Source organism: Crotalus tigris, unplaced genomic scaffold (genome assembly GCF_016545835.1).
Source record: "Crotalus tigris isolate CLP2741 ecotype Arizona unplaced genomic scaffold, ASM1654583v1 scf7180000017790.654992, whole genome shotgun sequence".
Classification (NCBI taxonomy): domain Eukaryota; kingdom Metazoa; phylum Chordata; class Lepidosauria; order Squamata; family Viperidae; genus Crotalus; species Crotalus tigris.
In genome coordinates this window covers 312,473-339,654 of record NW_024096637.1, presented here as the reverse complement: position 1 = coordinate 339,654, position 27,182 = coordinate 312,473, and the positions used below count along the sequence as shown (strand labels likewise).

Here is a 27,182-nt window from a genome sequence, read left to right as displayed (position 1 = left end):
GTGTGTGTGTGTGTGTATGAATTTCTTTCCATTTGATCAAGGCTAAATAACAAAATTAGCCTATTCCTAAATTATCGTAATAATATTGGAGCATCACAACTGTGAAATTCAATTTTAAATTGATGTTTAAAACTAATGCTCCAGCTAGATCAACATGCAGGGATGTGCAAAAAATCTTATAAAAATTGAATAAATAAAATAAAACAGAAATATAAGGCTTTGACCATGAAACCCCTGAACTTAAGAGGGCCCTTTTTCAGCATTCTGAGATTGGATGAACAACACACATGCTTTGAGAACCTTGTCTCTCCAAACATAAAACAAAACCTGGCTGTTTTTAGTTTAACAATGTGTTTTATCTTAGTAATTCCAACCTGAAAATGTTATTCCAAGTGTGAAGCAATGTATTTTCCGTTTCACGCATAGACAATTCATTTTGAAACTGAATACATACATAGTGAACTTTTTTTTTTAATTTATTGGACACAAATAAGAAGAGATTTACAGAGTAAGATTGCACAACTGAACTACTGCATAAGATTTTTAAAAATGTAAAATATAGAAGAAGCAGATGGCGGCTTTAAAAAAAAAATAGCTTCCTTTAGCCAGTTATATAACTCCTCCCTTTATCTCTATAAAAGATTATTTAAAAAGGCAAGGTAGGCGAATTCCGAGATAAATCTCGGATTAGTCAGCTATCTACAACTGATGCGTATCAACTGATGAGCTATTATCTCACTGGTATGAAATGGATTTTGTAGCACTGCTCGCTCAGTCTCTAATCTTCCAGCAAGTAGTTAGGATTAACTACAAGATAGGGGTCTTCGTCAAAAGTCTGTACATCCACGGAATCTTTTAATCCTGAATGCGTGAGTTCAATTAGAATGTGATCCTGAAACAGAGAATGTTTGGTCAGATTATGTTTATAAAAGATCTGAAGTGCAATCATCCTAAGTGCAATCAGTTTCACTTAGACTGATTTCCAAGCAGCAAATAATATTTTGCTATCTTACTTGCTTACTATGTTATGATGAATACATCCATTTTTACAACGTTGCAGTTTTTTAAAAATCAGAAAGAGAAAGGTGCAATTTGCATAAATTCTAACAGAAAGCGTAACGTTGCATTTTTATATATTTCTGTTCAGAAATTAAAGACTTTCCATTTTCTAAGTATGCACAGAATTCTAATGTCTATCTAGGAGTAAACATCAATCTTTAGACCAGGGGTCCCCAAAGTGTGGGCCGGGCCCCAATAGTGGGCCATGGCCTGCTGACCACCGAGCTGTGGGACAGGCTGGCCAGTGCACGCACACACCCCAACTCACGCTAGTGCCACAGGGTTCAAAAACCTCGGGCTGTGAAAATGGGACACCACCGCACCTCGAGGCGCAAAAACGGGCTGCCGCCGTGCTGCAAGGTGCACAAAAACAGATGCCGCTGCACCACAGGGTGTGGAAACAGGGCGTCGCACCATGCAAGAATGGGGTAGGGCTAGTATCACGTGGGCGCTAGCCCCGCCCCGTTTGCATCATGAGTATGCTCGCGGCCCCGTGCACATGCATGTAAAATGCTCCCCCATCCCTTTCCTTCCGGTCCACCAACCGAGAAAGTTGGTGATCTCTGCTTTAGACCATAACTCACAAAGTTGATCCTATTAACTGGTTCTTTATATATTTAAATACAAACTCACTTAACAATTGCCTTGCTTAGCAACAGGGAGAAAGCAGAACTATTTAACTCATTTTTTGCATCTGTCTTTACACAAAGGGAAAAAACAGACCAACCTATCAAAAATAGTGCCATAAAAAACAAAACAGAAACACAAATTAAGATAGGCAAGAAAATGGTTAGTGAGCACCTGTCCAGCCTAGATGAGTTCAAATCGCCAGGACCAGATGGATTACATCCCAGAGTTCTCAAGGAACTGGCAGATGTGATATCGGAGCCACTGAACTATATTTTTCAAAGATCCTGGAACACAGGGGAACTACCAGAGGACTGGAAAAGAGCTGATGTAGTTCCCATCCTCAAAAAAGGGAAAAAAAATGGATCCAGGAAATTACAGACCTATCAGCCTGACCTCAATACCTGGGAAGATCCTGGAAAAGATAATCAAACAACGAATCAACGAACACCTAGAGGCAAACAAAGTCATTACTAAAAGCCAACATGGGTTTGTCAAAAATAGATCATGCCAGACAAATCTTATTGCATTCTTTGACCAAGTGACAAAATTAGTGGATCAGAGGCATGCTGTGGACATAATTTACTTGGACTTCAGTAAGGCATTTGATAAAGTAGATCACAACCTACTACTTGACAAGATAGAAAAATGTGGGGTAGACAGAACCACCACCAGATGGATCCGTAGCTGGCTGACCGGCCGTACTCAGCGAGTTGTCCTCAATGGAACTGCATCTATATGGAGGGAAGTGTGTAGTGGGGTGCCCCAGGGCTCTGGTCTGGGCCCAGTACTCTTCAACATCTTCATCAACGATTTGGATGAAGGGATAGATGGGGAACTCATCAAATTTGCAGACGACACCAAGCTGGCAGGAATAGCCAACACTCCAGAAGACAGGCTTCAGATACAGAAGGATATGGACAGACTTGAACACTGGGCACTAACTAACAAAATGAAATTCAATGGTGAAAAAAGCAAGGTTCTACATTTAGGCAAGAAAAACCAAATGCACAAGTACAGCATAAGTGGCACCATGCTCAATAGTAGTAACTGTGAGAGGGACCTCGGAATCCTAGTAGATAATCACCTAAATATGAGCCAGCAGTGTGCTGCAGCTGCCAAAAAGGCCAACACAGTGCTAGGCTGCATTAACAGAGGGATAGAATCAAGATCACGTGAAGTATTAATACCACTCTACAATGCCTTGGTAAGGCCACACTTGGAATACTGCATTCAGTTTTGGTCACCACGATGCAAAAAAGATGTTGAGACTCTAGAAAGAGTACAGAGAAGAGCAACAAAGATGATTAGGGACTGGAGGCTAAAACATATAAGGAACGGTTGCTAGAATTGGGTATGTCTAGTTTAACGAAGAGAAGGACAAGGGGGGACATGATAGCAGTATTCCAATATCTCAGGGGCTGCCATAAAGAAGAGGGAATTAAGCTATTTTCGAAAGCACCTGAAGGGAGGACAAGAAGCAACGGGTGGAAACTAATCAAGGAGAGACGCAACCTAGAACTAAGGAGAAACTTCCTGACAGTGAGAACAATTAATCAGTGGAACAGCTTGCCTCCAGAAGCAGTAAATGCTCCAACACTGGAAGTTTTTAAGAAGAGACTGGACAGCCACTTGTCCGAAATGGTGTAGGGTTTCCTGCCCGAGCAGGGGGTTGGACTAGATGACCTCCAAGGTCCTTTCCAACTTTACTAATATGAACTTAAAGTTGTGATTGTAAGTCAAGGACTACCTGTAATAACCAATAAATGTTAGGAAGTTTATTGGTTATTACAGGTAGTCCTTGACTTACAGTCACAACTGGGACCCAAATTTCTGTTGCTAAGCAAGGCGATTGTTAAGCAAGTCATGCCTTATTTTGCAACCTTTTCTGCCACAGTTGTTAAGTGAACCATTGCATCATCTTCATCGTCAAATCTTTATTTGGTCATAGACCAGCACGGTGAACCACTGCAGTTGTTAAATGAATCATACAGCTGTTAAGGAAATCTAGCTTCCCCATTGACTGCTTGTAGGAAGCCAGCTGGGAAGGTTGCAAATGGTGAACACGTGACTCCAGGATGCTGCAATGTCGTAGATACATGCTGATAGCTAAGCACCCTAATTTTGATTACATGACCATGGGGATGTTGTCATAGTCATAAGTGCAAGGACTGATCATAAATCGCTTTTTTTCAATGCCGTTAAAGCTTTGAATGGTCATTAAACAAATAGTTCCAAATTGAGGTCTACCCATAATTGTATCAGACTGTATATAAGGAGCTCTGCGTAACATTTGCGTTCAAATGCAACCTTGGGCCTTCGAGTATATGTATACGTACATAGTGGGTAAGACGATGAATCACTCTTTCTATTACTTTCTTTTTATTGATGAGTTCTTCTTCAGAATCTATTTCAGATTCAATTTCCTTTAAATACCAGTTGATAAGCTCACTCTTTTTTAAGGCAGCATCATCATTTTCTGCAATCAGAAGAAAATAATTTTATAAACATTTGTTAATAATACATTTATATAATTTTAGCATACTTTATATTCATATCTCAATTATATTTATATCCTTGTAAAGTCTGATAAAAATGGCGTGCCTCCCTGGTTAAGCAAGTTTATGGCTGACATGAAAACTGCAGCATTTTGTACAAGGTTCCTGCCTGCACAGGAACCAAACAGATACATATCACAAAAGAACAGAACAGAACAGGAATGGAACGGAATAGGACAGGACAAGGACTAGAATAGAACAGAATTCTTTATTGGCAAAGTGTGGTTGGACACAAAAAGGAATTTGTCTCCAGTGCATAAGTTCTCAAGTGTACATACAAGCAACTGATAAATCATGAATATAATAATAAAAAACATTCATCCTAAATCATAAGATACATCACCCAGAAAAAGTGCACGGGAAATAAAGCTTTTGTATAATGATCTGGTACTTTAAGTCATCTGCATTTTGAATGCTATTCATGTAGAATTCAATTCCTTTTCCTATACCTTAGTAGCAACGGGGTTGTTTGAAATATCGTAGGCCCCCAGGCGTAGGATGTAGAGGTGAATTCTCTTAAATAATGGGACTAGGATGTATGTAATTACTCAAAAATGAGCAACTATGCCTATTATCTGTAGTATCATGGAGTTTTGCCTATAAAGAGGGCAATTTTAGGGTAATTGGAACTCCCAGTTTTGAGCAGCACTCTTGTCCTAGATCTATCTAGAGAATTGTCTTAACTATCTAGAACTATCCAACTTTATTATCCTGGATCAATAACTACACATCTGAAAAAAGATTGTATCTGTTGTGTTTTATCAGGATTTGTATTTTAAAATCTTCATTCCTATCAGAAATGAAGGAAATTTGCATACATTCTAACATCATTTGTCCAATGAGGAACAGATCTTAGAAGTGGGGGATCCTTGCTTCCCCCGAGGGTGATCTGTCCTTACCTTCTTCAGATCTCCTTAGATGCATTACAATGAGGTTAGAGATTCTTCGATATTCAGGAAAACTAAGTCTCAGAGAAGCCTTTGGTGCCACATCTTTATTTGAATCATCTGCAGGGTCACTGGTACCGTTTACTAAGCCATTAGCAAGTACGTTGTCTTCATCTCCTTGAAAGCATAAACAATTTTTATGCATTAGGCTGGAATTGATAAACCACAGTGAAACTTTATCAAGAAATAAATTGGATTACTGTGTTTCCTGCTTTACTCGTTCAAAATAAACACTAACAAACATAATGACTCTCTACTTGTCAAATCACTTTCTCCAAAGCTCCTCTCTTCTCATTCCTTGCAATAGGAAGGAACAATGCCTATGGCAGTGGTGGTGAACCTATGGCACGCGTGCCAGAGGTGGCACTCAGAGCCCTCTCTGTGGGCATGCGTGCCCTTGCCCCAACCCTGCCTCCTCCCATGGCCTCACCAGCAGCCCCCCCCAGAAGATAGTTGCCCCTTGGCACTGTCCATGCAGAACAGCACTGCCAAGGACATGGCAGCCGGGTAAGCGGGGACAAGACTCCGCCCTCGCGCTCCGTCATGCGCAGATGATGCTGCAGGGCGTGGGTGGAGGGTGTGGCCAAAATGGTGCTGCTAGGCCGCCTGGGCGATCTGCTGTGGCGGGCTGTGGAGGTGGTGGGTGGCTCTGCAGGCAGGTGGGGAGCAGGGGGGGTGGGCAGGGCGGGGTGGTTTTTGGGCACTCGGTCTCTAAAAGGTTTGCCATCACTGGCCTACGGTATCTGTTTGGGAAACTGATTTTGAGAAGTTGAGGATTCCAAACTTATTCTGGTTCAACCCTCCCACACCCCTTTTGGAAGCTGGCTGTAGAAGGATGTAAACCTGGTCCTGGGAATGCCGAAGGGATGAATGAACTGTAAAAGGAACAGTTATGAAAAAGAATAATGAAAAAAACTATTCAGTTCTGGGGAAAAAGAAAGGATGAGAAAGAAACTCAAACTAACCCTGGTTTCATTTTATTTAAGACATGAATGAAACTCTGACAGGTTTTCAAGATTCTGTTATTGTACCCTATCACAATGAAGCACATTCCTAAAATCCTTGCTTATTCCTCTTCCTTGACCTTGCCTGCCTCAAAGGGCAGGACTCTGGCAAGGCAATATGAGATACATCCTCCTAGATCAGAAGAATGTTTTGTCCTTCAGGATAATTTACCCCGTAACTTGTAATCCTGTGCCTTATGGGCCTTTTTTGTGATCCTGGAATCCCTTCTAACCATGACTGTTGAAAATTGATGGCAGTTGCTTTTCTGAGATGGGAAAAAGATGAAATCTATGGTGGAAATCCTAAATAGCAAAAAAAAAAAAAAAAAAAGAAAAAGAAAAAGAAAAAAGAAAAAAAAAGACCCTCCTTCCCAATGATTTCACATAGGTGATGTGACTCCATTTATTTTGTGTGGGCTTCAGTCTCTTCAAAATTGTATTGTACTTTTGTGTATTCAATACATGTTATTTTTTTGCCCCTTGGGCACAAAAGGGCATCTTTACCAGAGCTGTTGGAAAACATTTAGCAGGAGCATTATTTTCTTTCATGTAATGCCGGAGTCCTCAACCTATGGGCCACGGCCCACTACTGGGCCATGTGAAGGGATGGCCAGTGTACGCACTTGTGTACATGCATTCACCCCTCCCACTTGCGCTAGTGCCACCCCATTTGTAGCACTCGAGCTCACGCGGCCGTCTGCATGTGTGCATGAGTGACCCATTTGCGTGTGCACTCATGGCTCATTTGTTCACGTGCATGCGCATGCAACGGTGCCTCCCTCCCTTTCTGCGCCGCCAAACCAAAAAGATTGGAGACCTCCTTCCAACAGAAATATTCACTCATTCCTTTCTGCAACCATATAAGTTTGGAGACATTGTCCTAACTCTAAACTAAAAATTATGTTAGCTACTGTTATTTTCCGGCGTATTAGACGACTCGGTGTATAAGACCCCCAAATTCGGAGCCAATTTGCATGCTTAGAAAGTCGTCTTATATGCCAGAAAATACCGTAATTTCCGGCGTATAAGACGACTCAGTGTATAAGACGACCCCCGACTTCGGAGCCAATTTGCATGCTTTAGAAAGTTGTCTTATACGGTAGCTTTGTTTTTGGCACAGTTCTCTCAGAAAATTAGCCCAATGTTCAATGAGTCTTACTCCCAGGTAAATGAATAAAGCTCATACAGAGCTCTGCAATAAATCTCTCTTGGCATTTCACAACTGTTATTATGAAATAATGAAGACACATAGAAAAAAAGTTGAATGTAGTGTATTCAACTAAAAGCTTTTCGAAAATAAAACCCTTCCTAAATTATTATCCCTTAAAGTTAGTTAAAATTGTACTAAGCACGCCTATTGCCAAGGTATTATTAAACTTAACAGTAGTAATAATTAAGCAAGATTGACTTAAAAAGGCCCAACATCACTCAAACTCGATTGGAAACAAGCAGACCCTAAGAAGCAACACTCAGGCGGCCTTGCTCTTTTGTCTTTGGTGGGTATCTCCTCTCTTGAAACTGAGAAGCACCCTGGCTAAGACTTATCTGGCAATCACTCACTGGCAACTCCATCCTGGTCCTCAGGCTCTTCAACTGATTGTTCTTCATCTTGGTCCAAATTGATATCTGGAGTTTCAACTCGGATGATTGATTTGTTCAATAATCTGAAAGCTTCCTTCACATGTTTTGGGTGAACCTTGTAAGAACATTCAGGGAGATTCAGACGAAAGGATTCTGCTTCATGTACTGCAGCATCACATAACATAGCATTCCTGCACAATTTTTACACCTAGAGCATGGAAGAACACAACTGCTACCACACATGGGAGTCTGTGGCTCACCAGGGGTTGATGGACAGCTTCCAGCAGTGTCCCCTATTAGCTGGACTGGCCAAGGCTGCTGGGAACTGGAGTCAAGAAACAGCAGAAGAGACACGTATCTTTCTTCTCTGAGTATTATTATTCCCTCTTTTTGGCAAGGAACAGAAGGAATAAATTACACTAGATTTACCATCAAAGCTAAAGTTTCCTATATACACGAAGGGAGGCACATAAAGCTATTTAATATGGTACTTTTAATGAAGTTGGTACAGCACTGCACAAGCTTGAATTATGAAACTATTCAAGAATATATATTAAAGACTTCCTTGGTATACACATCCCCTTACAGGTAGGCCTTGACATATGACCACAACTGGAACCAGAATTTAGATGGCTAGGCAAGGTGGTTGTTAAGGGAGTCTGCTTAATTTTACGACTTTTTTGCCACAGTTGTTAAGTAAATCATTTGGCCATTAAACAAATCCTACTTCCTCCATTGGCTTTTCTTGTTGGAAGTTGGCTGGGAAGGTCACAAATGGTGATCACACTGCAAACATTGTAAAAATACATGCTAGTTGACAACTACCCGATGGTGTGACCATGGAGACGCTGTGCGTGTGAGGACCGACTGTAAATCACCTTTTTCAGTGCTGTTGTAACTATGTCACTGAAAGTGGTTGTAAGTCCAGAATTCAGAATTATTAAATTCAGAATCTAATTACTGAATTAATCCATTTTCTGAGTTTGTACACTGTAACAAACTAACTGAACACATCAAGTTGCATATGCTAATCCACACAAAGCAAACTCAAGATAAAGTTAACCATGGTTAGCATATTGAATAAATGCAGCTGTTAAACTTTGTAGCTAACCTAATTAAGAGTATGCATGAATACAAACTTGCAGATTGTTGTTTAAATTGTCCTTTTTGAATACTTATCCTGTGCCTTATTCTTACCAAAATTAGAAATAGATAAGAAAGCACCAGGCCATTTAAAACTGAAAACTTTAGATTTTTCAACTTGAATTCTTTCAATCCTGCGATATCTATGCAAATATTAGGTAGATTGTATGATTAGCTGGTGAACATCTGGGGGTTAAACAAAGGGCAGCATCTAGTTTGGGATCCAAATAAAAGCAGGAAATGGTCAGTTGATACTTTGGCAGTAGAATGGAGGTGCTTGCTGATAGGAAAACATGATGGAAATCCATGGCTGTAGATTAGATTGCAGAGTTGAAAAACACAGTGGTAAAGCACCTCCATTCTACTACCAAAAAATCTGCAGATATATCCAGATACTCACCGGAGTTTAACTCAAGGGTCTCTTAACTAATCATAAAATTTTCCAGCAAATGCCTTATGGGTAAACATGGTATATGCCAGTGATCCCCAAGCTTTCTGTCTCTGCGGACTGGTGGAGATGGCGGCAATGGGGGGGGGGAGAGGGAATGGTTTGACATGTGCATATTGCTTTCACAAATGCAGCTTCGCGCGTGTGTGCTTGCCCACCTCTTCTGCAGCTCAGTTCCTAATGGGCCACAGACAGGGGGTTGGGGACCCCTGGTATATGCCAGACACAGGGACAAACTAATAGTCCTAAACAAAGCAAGGAATGATCTCCACTCCCTTGTACACTCCATCAAATGTAGCTACCTCATCGCTGCAATGCATCCGTGCCATGGCTTCCGACAGCCGTATCATGCTTTCCAGTTGTCGTACTGTGATTCTCCATGATGATTTTGTGACACCAGAGCCATCCCGTTGACGTAAGCGCTTATATTGCTCGACAATAAAATCCTCCGACTCTTTGGAAATCTGTCAGAAGCGATGAAAAGGATAAAAATAATAGTCCACTCTGCTATGGTGGAATTCAGTAGAATTTCCATCTAAAAGTATTGCAAAATGACATCACGGATCAAGCAATAGAAGCCCTAACCTTTAGAGAAACACAAGGAGTCATTTCAGCAAATTGGAAGGAAGTGCTAAAGAGCCCATATTAAAAATATACTATTTTTAAATAGTAAGGAAGTTTAAAGATTCTCCTTACCTTTGGTTTAAACTGCCTGGCAAAGAGAAGGTATCTTCGTATGTCATCAAGCGTATACATACGATCAATCGATTCATCTATCCTAGAATGAAGATCCACAATGCGCCTTGCAATAGCATAATCTGTAACCTAGGGAAACATTAGGCACCATTACTAAAGCTATAAGGAGCAATATAATAGAAAAAAAACTTTTGATATGTCCAGATCCGCCGATACAAATACTGTTATCTTACTCTGCTAAATAATTTTAACAGAAACTCTAAAAAGGGATCATCTATGACATGATTGAACAACATCTTTATTCAGACAATGAGTTAGTTCATTCGGATTGTGTGACATTCTGTTTTAAAATTATTATGTGATTATATTAGGTTTATACTCTGCTTCTGCTTTGCATCATTCACCGTGGTACACGTAATACTTCTGCCTCTTAATATCCCAACAATATTTGTATGAGGAGGGCTGGAGGGAGAGAGAGTGAAAAGCCAGCTTCCTAACCGCTAAACCAAAGTGGCTCTCAAAATAAATATCGATCAATATCACGACCAAGCTGTATCTTTAATAACTTTTACATAACACTAACCACCAGTTTCACAAACATTTTATTTTCCCTATTCTGCAGAATATCCTTATCACTGGTATTAACATCTCTTTGGGTCCTTTCATTCATTTTCCAGGAAGACTCTTCAAGTGGTTTTTAAAGGGAGAAAAGAAAGATGAACGTAATAAAGAGAGAAAGTTTCATTCATCATTTCCGTGTACTAACCTAGGTCAAAGCTTAAAAACGTCCTCAAGTCAAAGTTGGCTTCTGATGGATCTAAGCCAGTGGTTCTCAACCTGTGGGTCGGGACCCCATTTGGGGTCGAATGACCATTTCACGGGGGTTGCCAAACAACGCAGTCCGCCATTTTTCCCCCCTTTTCCTTGGCTGTGCTACTCCCTTTTATTCTATTGGCTTTTGAAAGCCAATAGAATAGACTCTCTTGAATAGAGTCTAATTCTATTGGCTTTCAAAAGCCAATAGGAATTGTCCAGGCTGTCTCTGCCCTGTTGAGCCTGCCAAAGGTCCCATTCTGCAAACGGTGCTGCACCAGTTGAGTAGTCCTCGACTTACGACCGGTTGGGGGTCGCGGCATTAAAAAGGTTGAGAACCACTGATCTAAGCCATTTCATATATCCCATGATCAGCATTTAACCAAGTATCACTCTGACAAGATTATTCTTACTCCCAGATATATTAAATAACATACTACTTTCTAATTTGGTAAAATCTGCACATCCTTAAGAGCTACCAATATGCTTAGAATGTTGAAATATAATGCAATTGATGTACAATATCCCTCTTACCCAGGTAAAAAATGAAAAGATGGATTAAAAAGACACAGAGCTATATTTTATGGGTTGCATATAATTTAATCTACCACGGATTACATAAACTTGTAAATTCTGCTTTACCTCATTGCATTCATCCACAAGAATAAAGAAGAGATCAAATCTAGACATCAGAGGGGCTGATAAGTTTATATTCTGTTTCAAAGACTTGGCTCTATCATAACATCCGCCGACTGGATTTGCTGCTGCCAAAATTGATGTCCTGGCATTTAAAGTGGCCTGTTAAAAACAAACAAAGTAAATAAAAAGATGCAACCCTCCTCCCCAAACAATTTCCTGAAAAAAGTAGCTAATATGCACACATTTATTTAGAATAGAATAGAATAGAATACAGTAGAATAGAATAGAATAGAATACAGTAGAATAGAATAGAGTAGAACAGAATAGAATAGAATAGAGCTGGAAGGGACCTTGGAGGTCTTCTAGTCCAGCTCCCTGCTCAAGCAAGGGAGACCTATACCATTTCATAAAGCTGATCTAACTGGGAACGAATACTAGAAAGCAGGAAAAACAAATTACTTTCTTTTCCTCTCTTATCTTCAAAGACAATATTACTGGGTCAAGCAGACATTTTTTGATGAATTTTGTTGATAGGTTGTAGAGGCTTCTGTTTAAGCCTTCAACCTTGTCTCTGTTAAACCTACATAGCTAGCTTCATCCAGACTATGCATGTCTGCCTGAAACAAAGACTGCAGCCTAAATAAAACAAGTTGTTTTTAGTTCAGAGCAATCAAGGTAGGTTTGTTGCCTAATCTTGGAACAGATTACTTTTCAAGCTATTTGGAGCACCAAACTCCTCATTTTGCATTGAAAACAGGATGTTAAATGAAGTTGTATGCTTGAAATGAAATGAGCAGTTCTGTATCTACCCAAAGATGACTCCTAGCCAATATTTTCCATATATTAAAATTTATGTTATGGAAAAAGTAATTTTGGGGGGCAAGAGTCATCTTTGGGTAGATACGGAACTTATGTCCCATAATATCCACTCGACCAATTTGATCTGGCAGGTATTGTGTGTTCCAGATTCCTTGGATTAAAGAAGAGTTATCTATTGGGTCTCCATAAACATGATTTCTCTGTAGCAGCTCCTGGAATCTGGAATGAGGTTCCCTTAAATCTGGATCGCCCCAATCCTATTGAGGTTTCAAAGAGGCTGGAAGATCTGGCTTTTCTCCCTTAATTATTTTGTGTGCCATCTTTGCTATTGTTTACTTGTTTTCCTGCTTCTTATTGCATTTTTAAAAAGTTTTTTACTTGGCACTGGAGCAACATACAAATTTAATAAAAAAAATAAATGTAGCCCGACTCCAAGTGACTTTGGATGGCTTATACTTATGTAAAGACTGATTCTCTTCTAGAGCATAACCACTCTAAATAAACAATTTAGTCACAGAATAACATTCTGAAAAGAAATGACTGGAGCAAATCCAACTACAGAAGCCTGGACAATAATCTATACTAATCCTAAAGACTAGTAACAACAACTAGTAATACCGGCAGTGGATGTTTACCTTAACTCCAGCTTTGGTAATGGATATAGTTTGCTGCTCCATTGCTTCGTGAATGGCAACTTGGTCTCTCCTATCCATTTTGTCAAATTCATCAATACAACATACTCCCTGGGGAAGAATGCAAAACAGGAAGTTTGTCAATTCTCACTTCCATTACTGAGATAAATAAAATGAATGGTATTCCTTTTTTTTTAAGGTATCATAATTTGGATAACGTACATTATCTGCCAACATTAATGCCCCGGCTTCAATAACGAATTCATAGGACTCTTCGTCTTTGACCACAGCAGCAGTTAAGCCAGCAGCACTTGAGGCCTTTCCGCTGGTGTAGACAGCTCGGGGGCTGAATTCTTCCACATGCCTGTTGGATCACAAATTGGTGACTTAATGATCAGCAACTTTACAAAAGATAGCAACAGCATTTAGACTTAAATACTGCCACATAGTGCTTTACAACAACCCGAGCCCTCATTTTACTGATCTTGGAAGGATGGAAGGCTGAGTCAATCGTGAGCCACTCAGGATCAAACTCCAGGCTATGGGCTGAGTTTGCCTGCACTACTGCATTTTAACCACCGCACCACCACTGCTAAGGTGACATAACAGCAAAGCATTGGACTAGAGTAGGGGTAGGCAACCTTGGCTCTTTTATGACTTGTGGACTTCAATACCCAGAATTCCTGAACCAGCCATGCTGACTCAGGAATTCTGGGCGTTGGTCCACGAGTCATAAAAGAGCCAAGGTTGCCTACCCCTGGACTAGAATCTCAATAAACCTTTGATACATTTGCCTGCTGCTTTGGATTCAGATCAAAAGTATCACTTTGAAGCCTGTATGACTTAAAATACAATACTCATGTGGAACTTGTACGAGTCAGCCATGTCTGTTTTTCTGAAGCAATTCAAGACATCCAACTTACAACAGCAATTAGGACCAGACTTTCAATTACTAAGTGATGAGGTTGTAAAGCATGAGTGCATCGGTAAGTGATGGCAATCTCTAGAGTCCTGGTTGTGAGTATTAACTGAATTTCACTGTTATTAGGTGAGGCAGCTTCCTAATGAAATTTTATTTTTGTGCTTAATCATCTCTTCAAAACTCTGCAAAATGTACTAATTCTAACTCAGGCACATGTTTCCTACAAAAGACCAAAGTAGATCATATTTGGGTCAATCAGATACACAAACATTTGCAAGGAGATTTCATTATATCTTTTCATTCATGTGTGAAAGAATGTTGCAACAATTGTACTCCATTACGCAAGAGATAGAGGAACTGTGTTATACTAAGAAAAGAATTAACTTGGCTGCATCTGAATTCAAATGACTGATAAAATTAGGGATAAACAAAATTCGCTGTTCCCAAAATATTTTGGGGCCAGAGCATTTTAGAAGAACAGAAATCATTTCATGCATTGGAAAAATTATTTCTGAAAAACCACCAGATAATCCCTTGGAATGCAGTCTGAAAGAAAATAGGATGCTCTGCATTTCTGAAGAAAAAGGTGCGTGCGTGCGTGTGTTTCCCTCAGAATTGTGGTTTTTACACATAAAATAGTAAAACTTAAGCTTGCAGTTCCCAAATTTATTGTTTTCCCTATAGTTTTTCCTCTAGTTTGATACAGTATTTAGGGCAAAAAGTTGCAATTACAATAGTTGTTAAAAAAGTTAGCAACCCAGTATTTTTTCCTAAATATTTTTTTTAACTTTATCTAAAAATTACTTCACATATATGCAGAGATGCGTAAGCCGTGCTGATTGTATAGCTAACCCTGCCAGTATTGGAAAAACTTACTTTAAAAATTGACTTTTGGCAGTACTTGGATCACCAACAATGCAAACATTGATGTCGCCACGCAGTGAAGTGCCCTCTGCCGTTGTCTTAGGAACTCCACCAAACAGCATGAGTAAAATCCCTCGCTTCACCTCATCATTACCTACACCACAGTCAAGTGAATGTTAGGCACATTAAAGATTTCACAAATGCATGCACACAAAATAAATTCCTTGGGCAAATGTATGCAAATTAAAAGGCAACTTCTTTTCCAGCTAGTGTGATGTTGGTCTTAAACAATGCTCAAAACTCAGTAACGTTGCTTGTAATTGAACAGCATCAACCAGGTCAAAGGATCACAAGAAATTCTCCACATTCATTATTCCATCCCATCTTTTCAAGATGTACAGAACACGACCAAGAAGCATTACGCTGGAACATTATCTCATAAGGCCTCCTTATGGCCTGTAATCTAGAGTATTAACCTGATTTTAGACTGCTTATTGTATGATTTGTGTGCTTTGAGTCTGTTTTTGACTCCTAGCAACAGGCCGGTCAAGCCCCTGAAGTTTTCTTGGCAAGATTTTCGGAAATGGTTTGCCCTTGCTTTCTTCCTAGGGCCGAGACAACGTGACTGGCCCAAGATCATCCAAGTGGCTTTATGCCTAATGTGGTACTAAAATTCCCAGTGTCCCAGTATCTAGCCTGGTGCTTTAACTGCTAGCCCAAACCAGCTATCCATTGCATGATAGAGATACGTATATACTCCTTGGCTCTACTTACAGTGTTTGGAATCTACTAAGACCTCAAAGTTGTGGACTTTTGTCCATGATAAATAGCTACAATGGTCATTTAAAATGTCTAAAGCAGTGGTTCTCAACCTTTCTAATGCCGCGACCCCATAATACAGTTCCCCATGTTGTGGTGACCCCCCAACCACTTATACATCACTGGGTGCCAGGGGCATGGCCAAAGAAAAGGGGGGAAAAATGGCGGACAGCCTTGTTTGGCGACCCCCGTGAAATGGTTGTTCGACCCCAAATGGGGTCCCGAGCCACAGGTTGAGAACCACTGGTCTAAAGAAAAAAAAAACCTACACCTCATTTCCAACAGGAACATTATAGCATGTGTTATTTATAAACATTTGAATGTTTTTTTTTTCAAGAAAGGATAAGGAAGAAAATTTTGGAACAATTTTACCAAACTTTTAGGAATTATGTGAATGATGTAGTTTTTGATGCCTCGTTTCTTTTTCATTCCTTTAATGTTATTTCACATTATTAGTGTAGTCATATATAATGTAAACTTGTTTAAATTTCTTTTTCTGTTATTTCATTTTTTATAATAAATTATGCTTTATATATTCATTATTTGATATCTTTCTACTATGGCACTATTTGTAAGGAAGAGACTTTGTGGGGGGAATGGTTTCAAAACCAACAAAACTTTTCAGAGAAAAGTTGAAAAAGGAAAAATTATTTTCACTAGTGAACACTTGAGACATGAACCATCTCTCACTATGTTTTGGAGGGCCCCAACCCCCGCAGGCCATTTCCAAAGGACCGCAGGGGAAAAAATAATATATCCTCCTTTGAAGACTCCATTCATGAGAACTCTAGATTTGGCCCATTATCTCTCAAATATGTCTATGTCAGAGAATAATCACAGTTCAAAAACAGTCTACGTTGGATTGCTGACACGTAAAATAGTGTAACACGCCAATGTTGGATTCAGCTAAAATAAGCAATTTAAAATAATCTGTGAAACAAAGTCCAAGTTTATCATTTTGTTATTAAAGTGCAGAGGTTATTGATAAGTAAAGAGATAACTAGGTATGCATATTAAAAGATTGAGACAAGCTTCTGAGTCTTTTCTCCCTTCGATGGATTGCCAGCCACTTCAAGTCAAATATAGGCATGCACATAAATATAATTTAAGTCAAACAGAGGCATGTGCATATATCTGAGGTTTTCTGGACCCCAAACACACGCTACCACAAAAAAGACTGCTAACAATTAAATTAATTGTTCTGATCCCTTCCGAAGAGATAATATTTATGGAGAGAGTTCCAGACTAGATAGAGTTTACATAATTCATTTGAAATCTTTCCAATTAACTTAAAAAAATTCCTCCCTAATTTAGCCTTACCATGTATGGTGGGAAAGAGGCTTGTACAAAGGTTGTGGTACAGATTTTTATCTTGGCTCATTTCAAATACTTTTTCCCATTCCATTACAGACATCTGATTTTTAATGCTTTCTGCAGTTTGTTCCTCATCTCGAAGTTCTTTGCCTCCAAACTAAGATTAAGGACAAAAATAGCACAAATTCAAAATACTGCAGAAGACTAGAAAGTCATTCAAGAAAACTTAAAATCTAAGGCAGACAAGAAGTAGTCATCAAATCAAGGGGAAAAAGATAATACGGATTGTGTTATTTCCCCACAAGTATGTTTTTAAAATGAAATGATAGTAAAAAATGTATAATCTCAGAGCACAGGTGGCAAAACAATCCCAATTAAAATAACTTCTATATGAAGAAAGCTAGCGTTGTATCAGCGGAAAAAAAAAATCTTCTAGGGGAAAGTTCTCTGTTATTGTTGATTTTACAGCCAATACCTACAGTAGTGGCTAAAATTGTGGAAACCTTTTGGGAAAAGTGTATTTTTGAGGTTTGATAGCTAATAGCACCACTTTTTTTTGGAGTAGTACCATAAAATTATATATCAATGAAAAGATAATTTAATCAAGAATGTAATGCAACAAAGTTTGTTCAATTATCTGTACTGTATTCTATGAAAAGTTATAGCCAAATAACCAGAAAAAGGACGCGCAACTTGCTTAGGTTGATATCAGGTAGCTTTCCTTCATCTGATTGTAGCCAATGAGCATGAGTATTTAGAGAGCCAATCAGGTGTCATCTTGTTTTGGCAATCAGATCCCAGTAGAATTCAGTGACTGATGTCATGTATTGAAGCTGAGAGGAGGACATCTGTCAGTGTGTTATGTGATTCAAGTTGGTTGGGGTTTTTTTGTGTGTGTTCCTTCATTTAGTGAGCTTGTAAAACGTAATAAAATTAAAGTAATGGTGCAAAGAGTTGACTGGTCGCCCAGAAAGTGATGTAAAATAGTATTATTAAGTGAACAAGGCTACAGTTATAAAGAAATTAGAAGAAAAATGGTGGAAACCTAACCAAAGGTGGCATTTCTACGGTACACGTTTCCCAAAATGTTTCCACAATTTTGGCCACTACTGTATAGAACAGGAGTAGGCAACCTTGGCTCTTTTTATGACTTGTGAACTTCAACTCCCAGAATTTCTGAGCCAACATGGCTGGCTCAGGAATTCTGGGAGTTGAAGTCCACAAGTCATAAAAGAGCCAAGGTTGCCTACCCCTGGTATAGAAGAAGCTGCAGCAGGCCAACAATTCTACTCCATCATTCCCAATGCTGGAAAACCTGGTGAAGACCCATCGGGAGCTGTTCTACTTTAAACTGGACGGATGTCAATGCAATGCATTTAAAAATATAGACTGCATGAAAAAAACAATTGGCTAATTATTTAACATGTACCATTATCGAAAGTAAAAATCTTTTATGTACGAACTTCCAACGTTCAGCAAGAGGGAGTAGAACAACAACAACAAAAAAATCCCACCACTGGTTTCTTTAAAACGATCTTGGCTGTTATTTCCCCTTAGCCAGACTCACCCTCGGGTTTGTTGGCGCCACGTAACAGGCAAGAAAGACCAACTTATAGGACAACTCTCTGACTCCAAGGGCCCGAAGACCTCGGATGCCTTCGCTTTCATAGCCTTCTTTTCCAGTCACACGAGAACCACTTTCTGCTCGTACACCTATAAAATTAGGTCTTTGAAAGTTCTGCTCGGAGAATACATATATTTGGGGGGGGGGGAACAGCTACCCATAAATATCCTTCTAAAGCAGAGGTCCCCAACCTTTTGGGCACCAGGGACTGGTTCCATAGAGAGAGGTTTTTTCACAGATCGGAGGGGGCGTGTTTTGTATGCTGCCTGCATCCCGCGGATGGGGCTTTGCTTGTTTGTGCGTAACGGTTGCTGGCATGCCGGGACCTGGTACTGGGAGTTAGGGATCGGGGGTTGAGGACCCCTGCCCTAGAGGAATTGAAGAGGACACTGGACAGGCTACCATCATAGTTCCAAGCCATGCATCATATTAAAAGTTATAGTTAGCTTTAACCATTGTTCACTGAATTAGCCACAGTGACCACAGATCATACATAGAGCTAAGTGAAACACTATGAAAGTTGAATATATCTAACCCTAGCAAGAGAACAGTTCTAGGATTCTAGCAGAGCTCCCCAACCTTTCCGGCTTGGCGGCCCAGAAAGGGAGGAGCAGGGAAATGTGTGTGAGTGAGGGCCCCGCGCTTGCACAAATGGGTGCATGCACGGCAGTGGCGCTAGAGCCTGCATGCACGAATGGGCTGCTGGCACTTGTGCGCATGTACAAACAGGCCACTAGTGCCCGCGTGATGCTGGTGGCGGTGCTAGTGCACCCACGCATGCGCAAACAGGGCTGCTAGCACCCATACAGCGGCGCTACGAGTGGGGGGGGGCTCACCAGCTACTCCCACGGCCCAGTGGCCAACAGGGCACAATCCAGTAGAGCAACCTTCTGATGACATCGAGGTAGTCCTCGACGTATGACTGGTTGTTTAATGAATGTTCAAAGTTCGGCCAGATCTCTGCAGGAGATAGTTACAACCTGGTTCCAAAGGTTGCCCCCCTCCCCACAGTCACATGACATTTTGGATGCTCGGCAATCAGCCTACATTTATGGCTGTTTGCAGCATCTCACAGTTATCTGACCATGCTTTACTTCATATTTTTTTTTTTACTGAAAATCTCCATTTACTTATGAAACTGGCCCAGAGTGAACCATTGGTTTGCTTAACTGGTGTTCACTTTATGACCATTATATTTGCTTAAGGACTGCCCAAAAAAATCAGTCATGCGATTCATCACTGTCACGACTTACAACTGACAAGCATGCTCCATTACGGTCGTAAGTTGAAGACTACGTGTAATCTAGGTGATTCTTAACCTGTAACTTAAAGCAGCATACTTTAAGAAGACTATAGGTGGTCCTTGGCTTACAACAGTTTGTTTAGTGACCGTTTGAAGTTACAATAGCACTGAAAAAAGTGACTTATGACAGTTTTTCACACTTACGACCGTTGCCGCATGCCCATGGTCATGTGATCAAAAATTTGATGCTTGGCAACCAACTCATCTCTGTGACAGTTGCAGTGTCTCCTGGGGTCACGTGATCCCTTTTCGCGACCTCCTGACAAGCAAAGTCAATGGGGAAGCCAGATTCACTTAACAACCGGGTTACTAATTTATCAACTGCAGTGATTCACTTAGCAACTGTGGCAAGAAAGATCGTTAAAATGGGGCAAAACTCATTGAACAAATATTTCACTTAGCAACAGAAATTTTGGGCTCAATTTGTGGCTGTAAGTCAAGGACTACCTGTATAACATATACTAAGAATATACAAATATCTTCAATACTGAAGACTCTCGGTAGGATTCGCCAACCTGGGGTGGATAGTTGAGATACGTCTGGCACGACAATGAGAGACCCTGTGAAGTCACACTTGTCACCAGCCTGGGCAGACTCCACAGCTTCAGCACGCAAGACCACTTCGACACTCCGAGGAATGCACCCGCGGGGCAATTCAGCCTGGGTTTCTTGAATGCGAACCTGGGGAGACAGGAAAGAGGCTTTAAATGGCCAGACCTTAGAACGATTAAAAATTAAACCTGAATATTGCTTGCACATGGACTTGTAAAAACAAAGAAACAGATGCTTGTTTTTATACCAAACTGATGTGTAGCTAAGGAAGTTCTAAAACAGGCGTGTCAAACTGCCGGCCCATGGGCTGGATGCGTCATGCCGAAACCGCGCCCACCCCATTGCCGGCAATGGGGAAAGAGACGTGATACGTTGTACGACATCACATGACGTCACCAGTTTGACATGCCTGTTCTAAAAGAAAGCAAATGGAAGATCATTAAACAGATTCCCTTTAACTTCTGAACTAGGAAAAAGAACAAATCTTAGGAGACATAATCCAGAAAAGCAAGATTTTTTTTTATCTTTGGTTATGGTAAAAAGCAGAAAATAAGATATGGGGATGAGGTGTTATTAAAACAATGGAACTCTGAAGAAAATAGAAATTTCCTAACATTAAAATGGACACGTAAATTGATTAAAGCACTTTTTTGGTAAACAAAATCTCATAATTTTATGAAAAGCAAAAACGTGCATACGATCAGCTAAAAGTATTTTGTCGACATTTGCAACATCTCTACCTTTCTAATAAAATACACTAAATTCCACTAGAGACCCAGTATTAATTCAGATATAGTATAACCAGTGAGTTGTTAGACAGACTTGTGAAGATTATACTGTTTCTCCTTTGTATCAGGAGTCTCATGCTTCACTGCACCAACAATGAGAAGATCAGAGAGGAAATAAGATATGGCAAAAGGAAAGAAAAGGCAGGAAGAGACACTAATATCTTGTTCACATAGTGCCCAAAGTTCGCATTTGGAAGTACAGGTAATCCTTGCTTTATAAATGGTCGAAGTATAAATGGTCAAAGTTATGATGGATCCCAAAAAATGAGACTTATCACCCAAATTACAAGTTCTGATATTGGCTCCCTATTGCAGTCATGTTACTGCATTCTGGGCACTTGGCAACCAACTTGCATTTATGGCTATTTGAATAACAGATTTGGAGGGGAACATGGTGGTCTTTTAGTCCAACTCCCTGCTCAAGCAGGAGACCTTATACCATTTCAGACAGATGGTTGTCCAATCTCTTCTTAAAAACTGCCAGTGTTGGAGCATCCACAGCGTCTGAACACAAGCTGTTCCACTGGTTAATTGGAAATTCCTCGCTCTTAGGAAGTTTCTCCTTAATTCCAGATTGCTTCTCTCCTTGATTAGTTTCCATTGTTTCTTATTTTGCCTTCTGGTGCTTTGGAAAATAGTTTGACCACCCCCTTCTTAAATATTGGCACACTGCTATCATGTCACCTCTAGTCTTTCCTTTCACTAGACTCAACATACCCAATTCCTTCATGTTTTAGTCTCCAGGCCTTTAATCATCTTATTTGCTCTTCTCTGCACTTTGCTCTAGAGTCTCAGCATCTTTTTTATAATGCAGTAACCAAAACCGGATGCAGTACTCCAAGTGTGGCCTTACTAAGACTTTATAAAGCGGTACTTCAGGTGATCTTGATTCTATTCCTGTTTATGCAACCTAGGATTACATTAGCTTTTTTGGCGGCTGCCGCACATTGCTGGCTCATATTTAACCGACTGTCCACTAGAACTCCAAGATCCCTCTCACAGTTTCTGCTATTAAGCCATGGTTCACTTAACCCATACCTGTACATTTCATTTTGCTTACTTACCTAAGTATAAAGCATTACTTTTCTCTGCACTGAATTTCATTTTGTTAAATGGGTTCACGTTTGCCAAGATCCATCTGGATCTTGAGCCTATCATCTGGGACGTTGGAAGAGGAGCATCCTGCTCTTCAAAGCTGCATCTTCCACTTCCTATCAGATGAAAGCCGGATTCTGTAACACCAGTGCAGTCAATGTGAACACGATTTGCAATGTTTTTGCTGGAAACCAGAGTTTACTTCTAGTTTTTAGGAAAAGCCATCCCACAGCAAATAATGGATTCACTTAAGTGTGGTGTTTGCTTTACCATCACTGAATGTTTAATGACGTTTGCAAAAAAAAAAAAAGGTCATAAAATAGGTCCTGTGGTGACCCACTTTATTACCATTGTGACTGATGACTAAAATTGTGGAATCAATTACAGCTGCAAGTTGAGGACTTCCTGTAGCCTGTTTTGAGAAACTGATCTGAGAATAACATACTGTTGTTGTTTAAAAACCAAAGAAAGCAATTCCAACTACGATACCTTTTGGAAGTCAACAAACCGGGATCTGTTTGTATCCAGAAGAAACCGTTTCCTATTGGCACAGACTGGGTTTCTACAGATGTTGGGCTGTGTGTACTTGAACTGCTGCTCCACTTCTTTTATCACTGTCTGGCAATCCAGGCAGAGAAAGGTCCCGCTGACAAGCTCTGGGTGAACAGGGTGGGTGCGAACTACCTGTCCACTAATACGCATGAGGGATCCAATTCGGGCAGACGTCATCTCTCGAATTCTTTTCAGGGAATAAAAGTCAAGTTTAGCAGCTTTTCATCTTTTAACACCATTAAGAAAATCAGATTGCAATGACACAGCTGATCACGGCCTATTGTTTTCTATGGAACGGTAGCCTTGGCAAGTACAAGGCTTTCTGTAACTAAGAAAAAAATGTTCCTGCTGTGCTATCGGTTAAGACAATGCATATGGCTGTGCTGACGTCTGTGACATGAGGAGCAGAAGGTAATCAAGCATTAATAGTCCAGGAACATCAGTTGCAGCATTTCCACTATGTTCCACTTAGCTTTCAAAATGGGCTGGAAAAGATACCCTTTATTAAATCCTATACGAAATCCAGATGAAAAATTACACAAGTGCAAGACAACATTAGACAAGCTATATGAAAGTTCAGACTATTTTTTATATATCTGATATACAAACGCTGCAAACATATTCATTTGTTTAGGGGGTGTTCAGCAATATAATCATAGAGGCACGGAATCAAAATATTCTAGATCAAAGTAGACAGATGAACAATGACACTAACACTGTCCCCCAGAGGCTTAATGGAACAACCAAGTCATTACAAGCTTTCTGAAAGTCAACTAGGAGGAGGGATTCAAATATCTGAGGGGAAAATATCCCAGAAGAGTGGAGTAGTGATAGAATAGGCATGCTTCCAGGGTCCCTATATACCAGAGGTCCCCAACCTTTTGGGCACCAGGGACTGGTTCCATGGAGAGAGGTTTTTCCGTGGACCGGAGGGGGCATGGTTTTGTGTGCTGTCTGCATCCCGCGGATGGGGCTTTGTTTGTGCGGCCCGGTTGCTGGCATACCATGGACCAGTACAGGTCCACAGACTGGGGATTGAGGACCCCTGCTATATATGACAGCCTGTAAATGAACGGACATGTAGTAAGCTCATATTTTTGAGTCTTAGCGGGTGGACATAATGTCACACAGGCTAACAAAATGCTCCTTCTGCTTATTTAGAAGCAAATTGCATAGATTTGCCAGCAGCCTTTGCTTAACTGTTCAGGGCAATGCCAAAATGGATTCTCCTGAATTGTGGATAATCATATACAGAAATGCCTTCAGTACCAAATTACTATTTCCTTGTTACATAACATTGCAAAGGTGACAATTTAATCATTAAGATTCTTACTTGTGCCTGGTAGGTAAATCTTGGAAGGCCACGTAAAAATCTTTGCTAGCAGGAACATTTCCATGATCCTTGGCAAATGTTTTTACAGCCCGACACAAGAAAGGGTATACTCTAAAATAAAAGACAGAATTGTAAGTGGAAGAATTATGTAAGCGTTTGCATCACTCAGATTCTCTACGTATCTTATAAATTTCCCTGTTGGCTTAGAATAAATGAAACAGACAAATATTCAATGCAAGTTAAACTTACAAATATAAATACTGAAGTATTTCCCACGAATCACCCTCCACAGGACTTTGTAAACCCTGTGTTTATTTTTATTTTTTTTAAAAAACCCCCCCCCACTATATTCAAAAGGCTGGACAGTATAGGAAGCAAACTGGCCGAAGATGTGTCTTAAGAAGCGAATGATAGATTAGTATAATTTTTCCTTTATTTGTAAACTTATTAATACAGGTAGTCCTTGACTTACAACCACAACTGAGCCAACATTCTGTTGCTAAGCAAGACAGTTAAGTGACTTTTGCCCCATTTTGAGCCCTTCTTGCCAGCTGTTAAGGGAATCATTGCAGCTGTTAAGTAACATGGTTGTTAAGTGAATCTGGGTTCTTCATTGACTTGGCTTGTCGGGAGTCGCATAAGGTGATCATGTGACCCCGGGACATTATAGCCATCTTAAATACGAACCAGTTGCCTGAATTTTGATCATGTGATCATGCAACGGTCGTGTGAAAAACGGTAATATCACTTTTTTCAGTGCCGTTGTAACTTCAAATGTTCACTAAACAAATAGTACCTGTATAATATTCAGACGAGTGATCTTGAAACTACCACTTCTATAATGATTATCCTATGAATATTTTGGATGTTCTTACCTATAAAACTCTTCTTGAATTGTGGTAGCGAGTTGTTGGTTGAATTGCTCCAGATCCTCAAAACTTACAGTTAAGGTATTTCTCTCTGGACGAATCAGTTCTTCTGCATCTTGCAAATATTTAACTTCTCCATCACTATTCTGGAATCTTTTAGGGAACAATTTTGTAGAATTATTTCCTACACAGCATGTTTAATTATGCATTATGTAGTGAATATGAAAGGATTATAGTGAGACCCCCCCCCTTACTTAAATACAGTATTTCTGCGAATGGATATTATTCTGTGTAACTTAACAAATTACAAAGTTTGACATAATTGTCTCTGAAAATTAACACTGACGTTTTGTTTACAAAGAAGTAAAACATTAACAAATCAGTTTTGAACTGTGTGAAATAAAAAAGGAAACATTTGTTTAGGCTAATTCTTGTTTTTAATATCTGATGAATTAAAATCAGAAGATGTTCTAGGAAAAACAGCTTGTTTTGATGCAGCATTGTAAAATAACTTCAAGCAAATTTAAACAACCTTACACGTTTAGTATATCAATAATCTCTATCGAGATTTTATTCTTGTAATAGATGTACATACAAGCTTTGGTGCAGTCTACTTTTCATTCTCTTGCTTAGAAAAGAAACTCATAAACAACTGAATTTATGCGTGGTAAATAAGCCAGGATAGGATTGCTTAAAAAAAAAGTCATATAGCACATAAATGTTCAGCTGCTTAACAAGCAGATTGACAGTTATTTCTGCTATTCATTTGTTGAACTGATACACGCCACTATTGGTTTTATGTGGTTTTTAGAATGTCATCCTGCTTTGTGTTCCTTGAGACAAATACAACAAGGCAGAGAACTTTTATTGTTATTTGATACACGAGATAATAAGGAACTCAACATCCAGAATGTACAGTTCCAGTATCTCCTGGAACAGGGTCTAAGCACATTCATATATCTAAGAGCAAAGATTCTGAGAAATAGTCAAATCCATTGAAGGGCTGTAAAAAATACCAGGACCAGAATTACAATTTTAGGATGTATGGAATACAAAGTTTCTCCTCCACTTCATCACACAAAAGATTGTACTTGTGTATAAAACCACAAATGTCATCCTGATGGCCCAGTTTGGTCTAGTCTAGTGATTAAGGCACCAGGCTAGAAAGCAAGAAACTGTTGAGTTCTAGCTCTGCCTTAACCATGAAAGCCAGCTAAGTGATTTCGGGCCAATCATTCTCTTTCAGCCCAACTCACCTCACAGGGTTGTTGTTGTTGTGAGGAGAACAGGAGGGGGAGGGTGTGTGGGATGTTTGCCACCTTGGGTTATTTGTAAAATAAAGGCGGGATATAAGTATATAAAATACGTAATAAAAAATAAACGGCGTTTCTTCAGAGTTACGTAGATTTTAGAGCTAAGTATTTGCATTCTGTAATAGCTCCCCCTGAATTTAAATGGCTTTATTCCAAGTATATAGCTGTAGTTTTTAGCCCAGTGAATTAAGGAGAAGTGGAGGCAAAACACACGTCCCCCCCAAAAGATGCTGTTGCATACAATTGATCCCAGCGACCACCACCCTTTCTGGAACCAGGGCTGTCACTCACTGTTCGAGAAAGTCCTGAAACAACTTCTGGCACTTCTCGGCCACCTCATCGCGGAGCTGTTTCTGGCCAGCCGCCGCGGCCAACCCAGCCTCCCCGGCGGCTACAAGATCCATCCCAGTTCCTCTCTCCTCCGACGGCTACCCGCGCAATGAAAGGAATTCGCGCCACTGCTGAGCCCCGGATGGCCCAGCCTAGCCAATCGGAAGCTTCCTAGTGGAATGCCCGCCCCCTTCGAATGTTCCCCGGGAAACTTTTCGCGCCAAATGCGACTCAAGGAAGAGGAAGCAGAGAGTAGGGGAGAGGAAGCGGGGGGCAATGCGCGACGTTGCAGGGGCAGTCTGGGAGTCAGAAAACCGAAAGGGGGAAGGATTAAATCTTAGCTGAAAACCACCGCAAGTACGATCATTGCGTACTTGATTACGGAAGCGTGAAGTCGGTTTTGGAGGAAAGGGAGGGGAATGCACCACACAATGAAGTCTTACAAGTGATTGTTCAGAAGTAAGCAACATTGCTCTTGCAGGAGCAAGCAGAGTTATTGGGAGAGAAAAGCGGTATAGGGGTAAAGGCTTGCTTGCAG

The 27,182-nt window shown here is 40.2% G+C and overlaps 1 protein-coding gene across 1 annotated transcript; it reads right to left on the bottom strand.

Annotated features, from left to right (window-relative positions):
• Positions 1–453: 453 nt before the first annotated feature.
• Positions 454–27,182, bottom strand: MCM6 (minichromosome maintenance complex component 6). Its single transcript, XM_039342344.1, has 17 exons — positions 26,606–27,182; positions 25,008–25,154; positions 24,133–24,243; positions 22,737–22,986; positions 20,328–20,493; positions 18,453–18,598; positions 16,892–17,042; positions 14,765–14,906; positions 13,189–13,330; positions 12,970–13,077; positions 11,519–11,674; positions 10,064–10,192; positions 9,670–9,831; positions 7,756–7,891; positions 5,144–5,308; positions 4,026–4,165; positions 454–892 (listed from the first exon to the last, which is right to left on the bottom strand). Exons 1-17 carry the CDS (start codon positions 26,716–26,718, stop codon positions 779–781), a joined length of 2,478 nt encoding a protein of 825 aa, XP_039198278.1. The 5' UTR covers positions 26,719–27,182; the 3' UTR covers positions 454–778.

Excerpts from the sequence above, each read along its gene's own strand:
- MCM6 (XM_039342344.1), bottom strand. The coding sequence starts at position 26,718 with ATGGATCTTGTAGCCGCCGGGGAGGCTGGGTTGGCCGCGGCGGCTGGC. Across the intron at positions 17,043-18,452 it reads TGGCGCCAACAAACCCGAGG|TTTGGAGGCAAAGAACTTCG; the intron begins GTGAGTCTGGCT and ends CCTTAATCTTAG. Across the intron at positions 7,892-9,669 it reads GGATGCATTGCAGCGATGAG|GTTCACCCAAAACATGTGAA; the intron begins GTAGCTACATTT and ends TGTTCTTACAAG.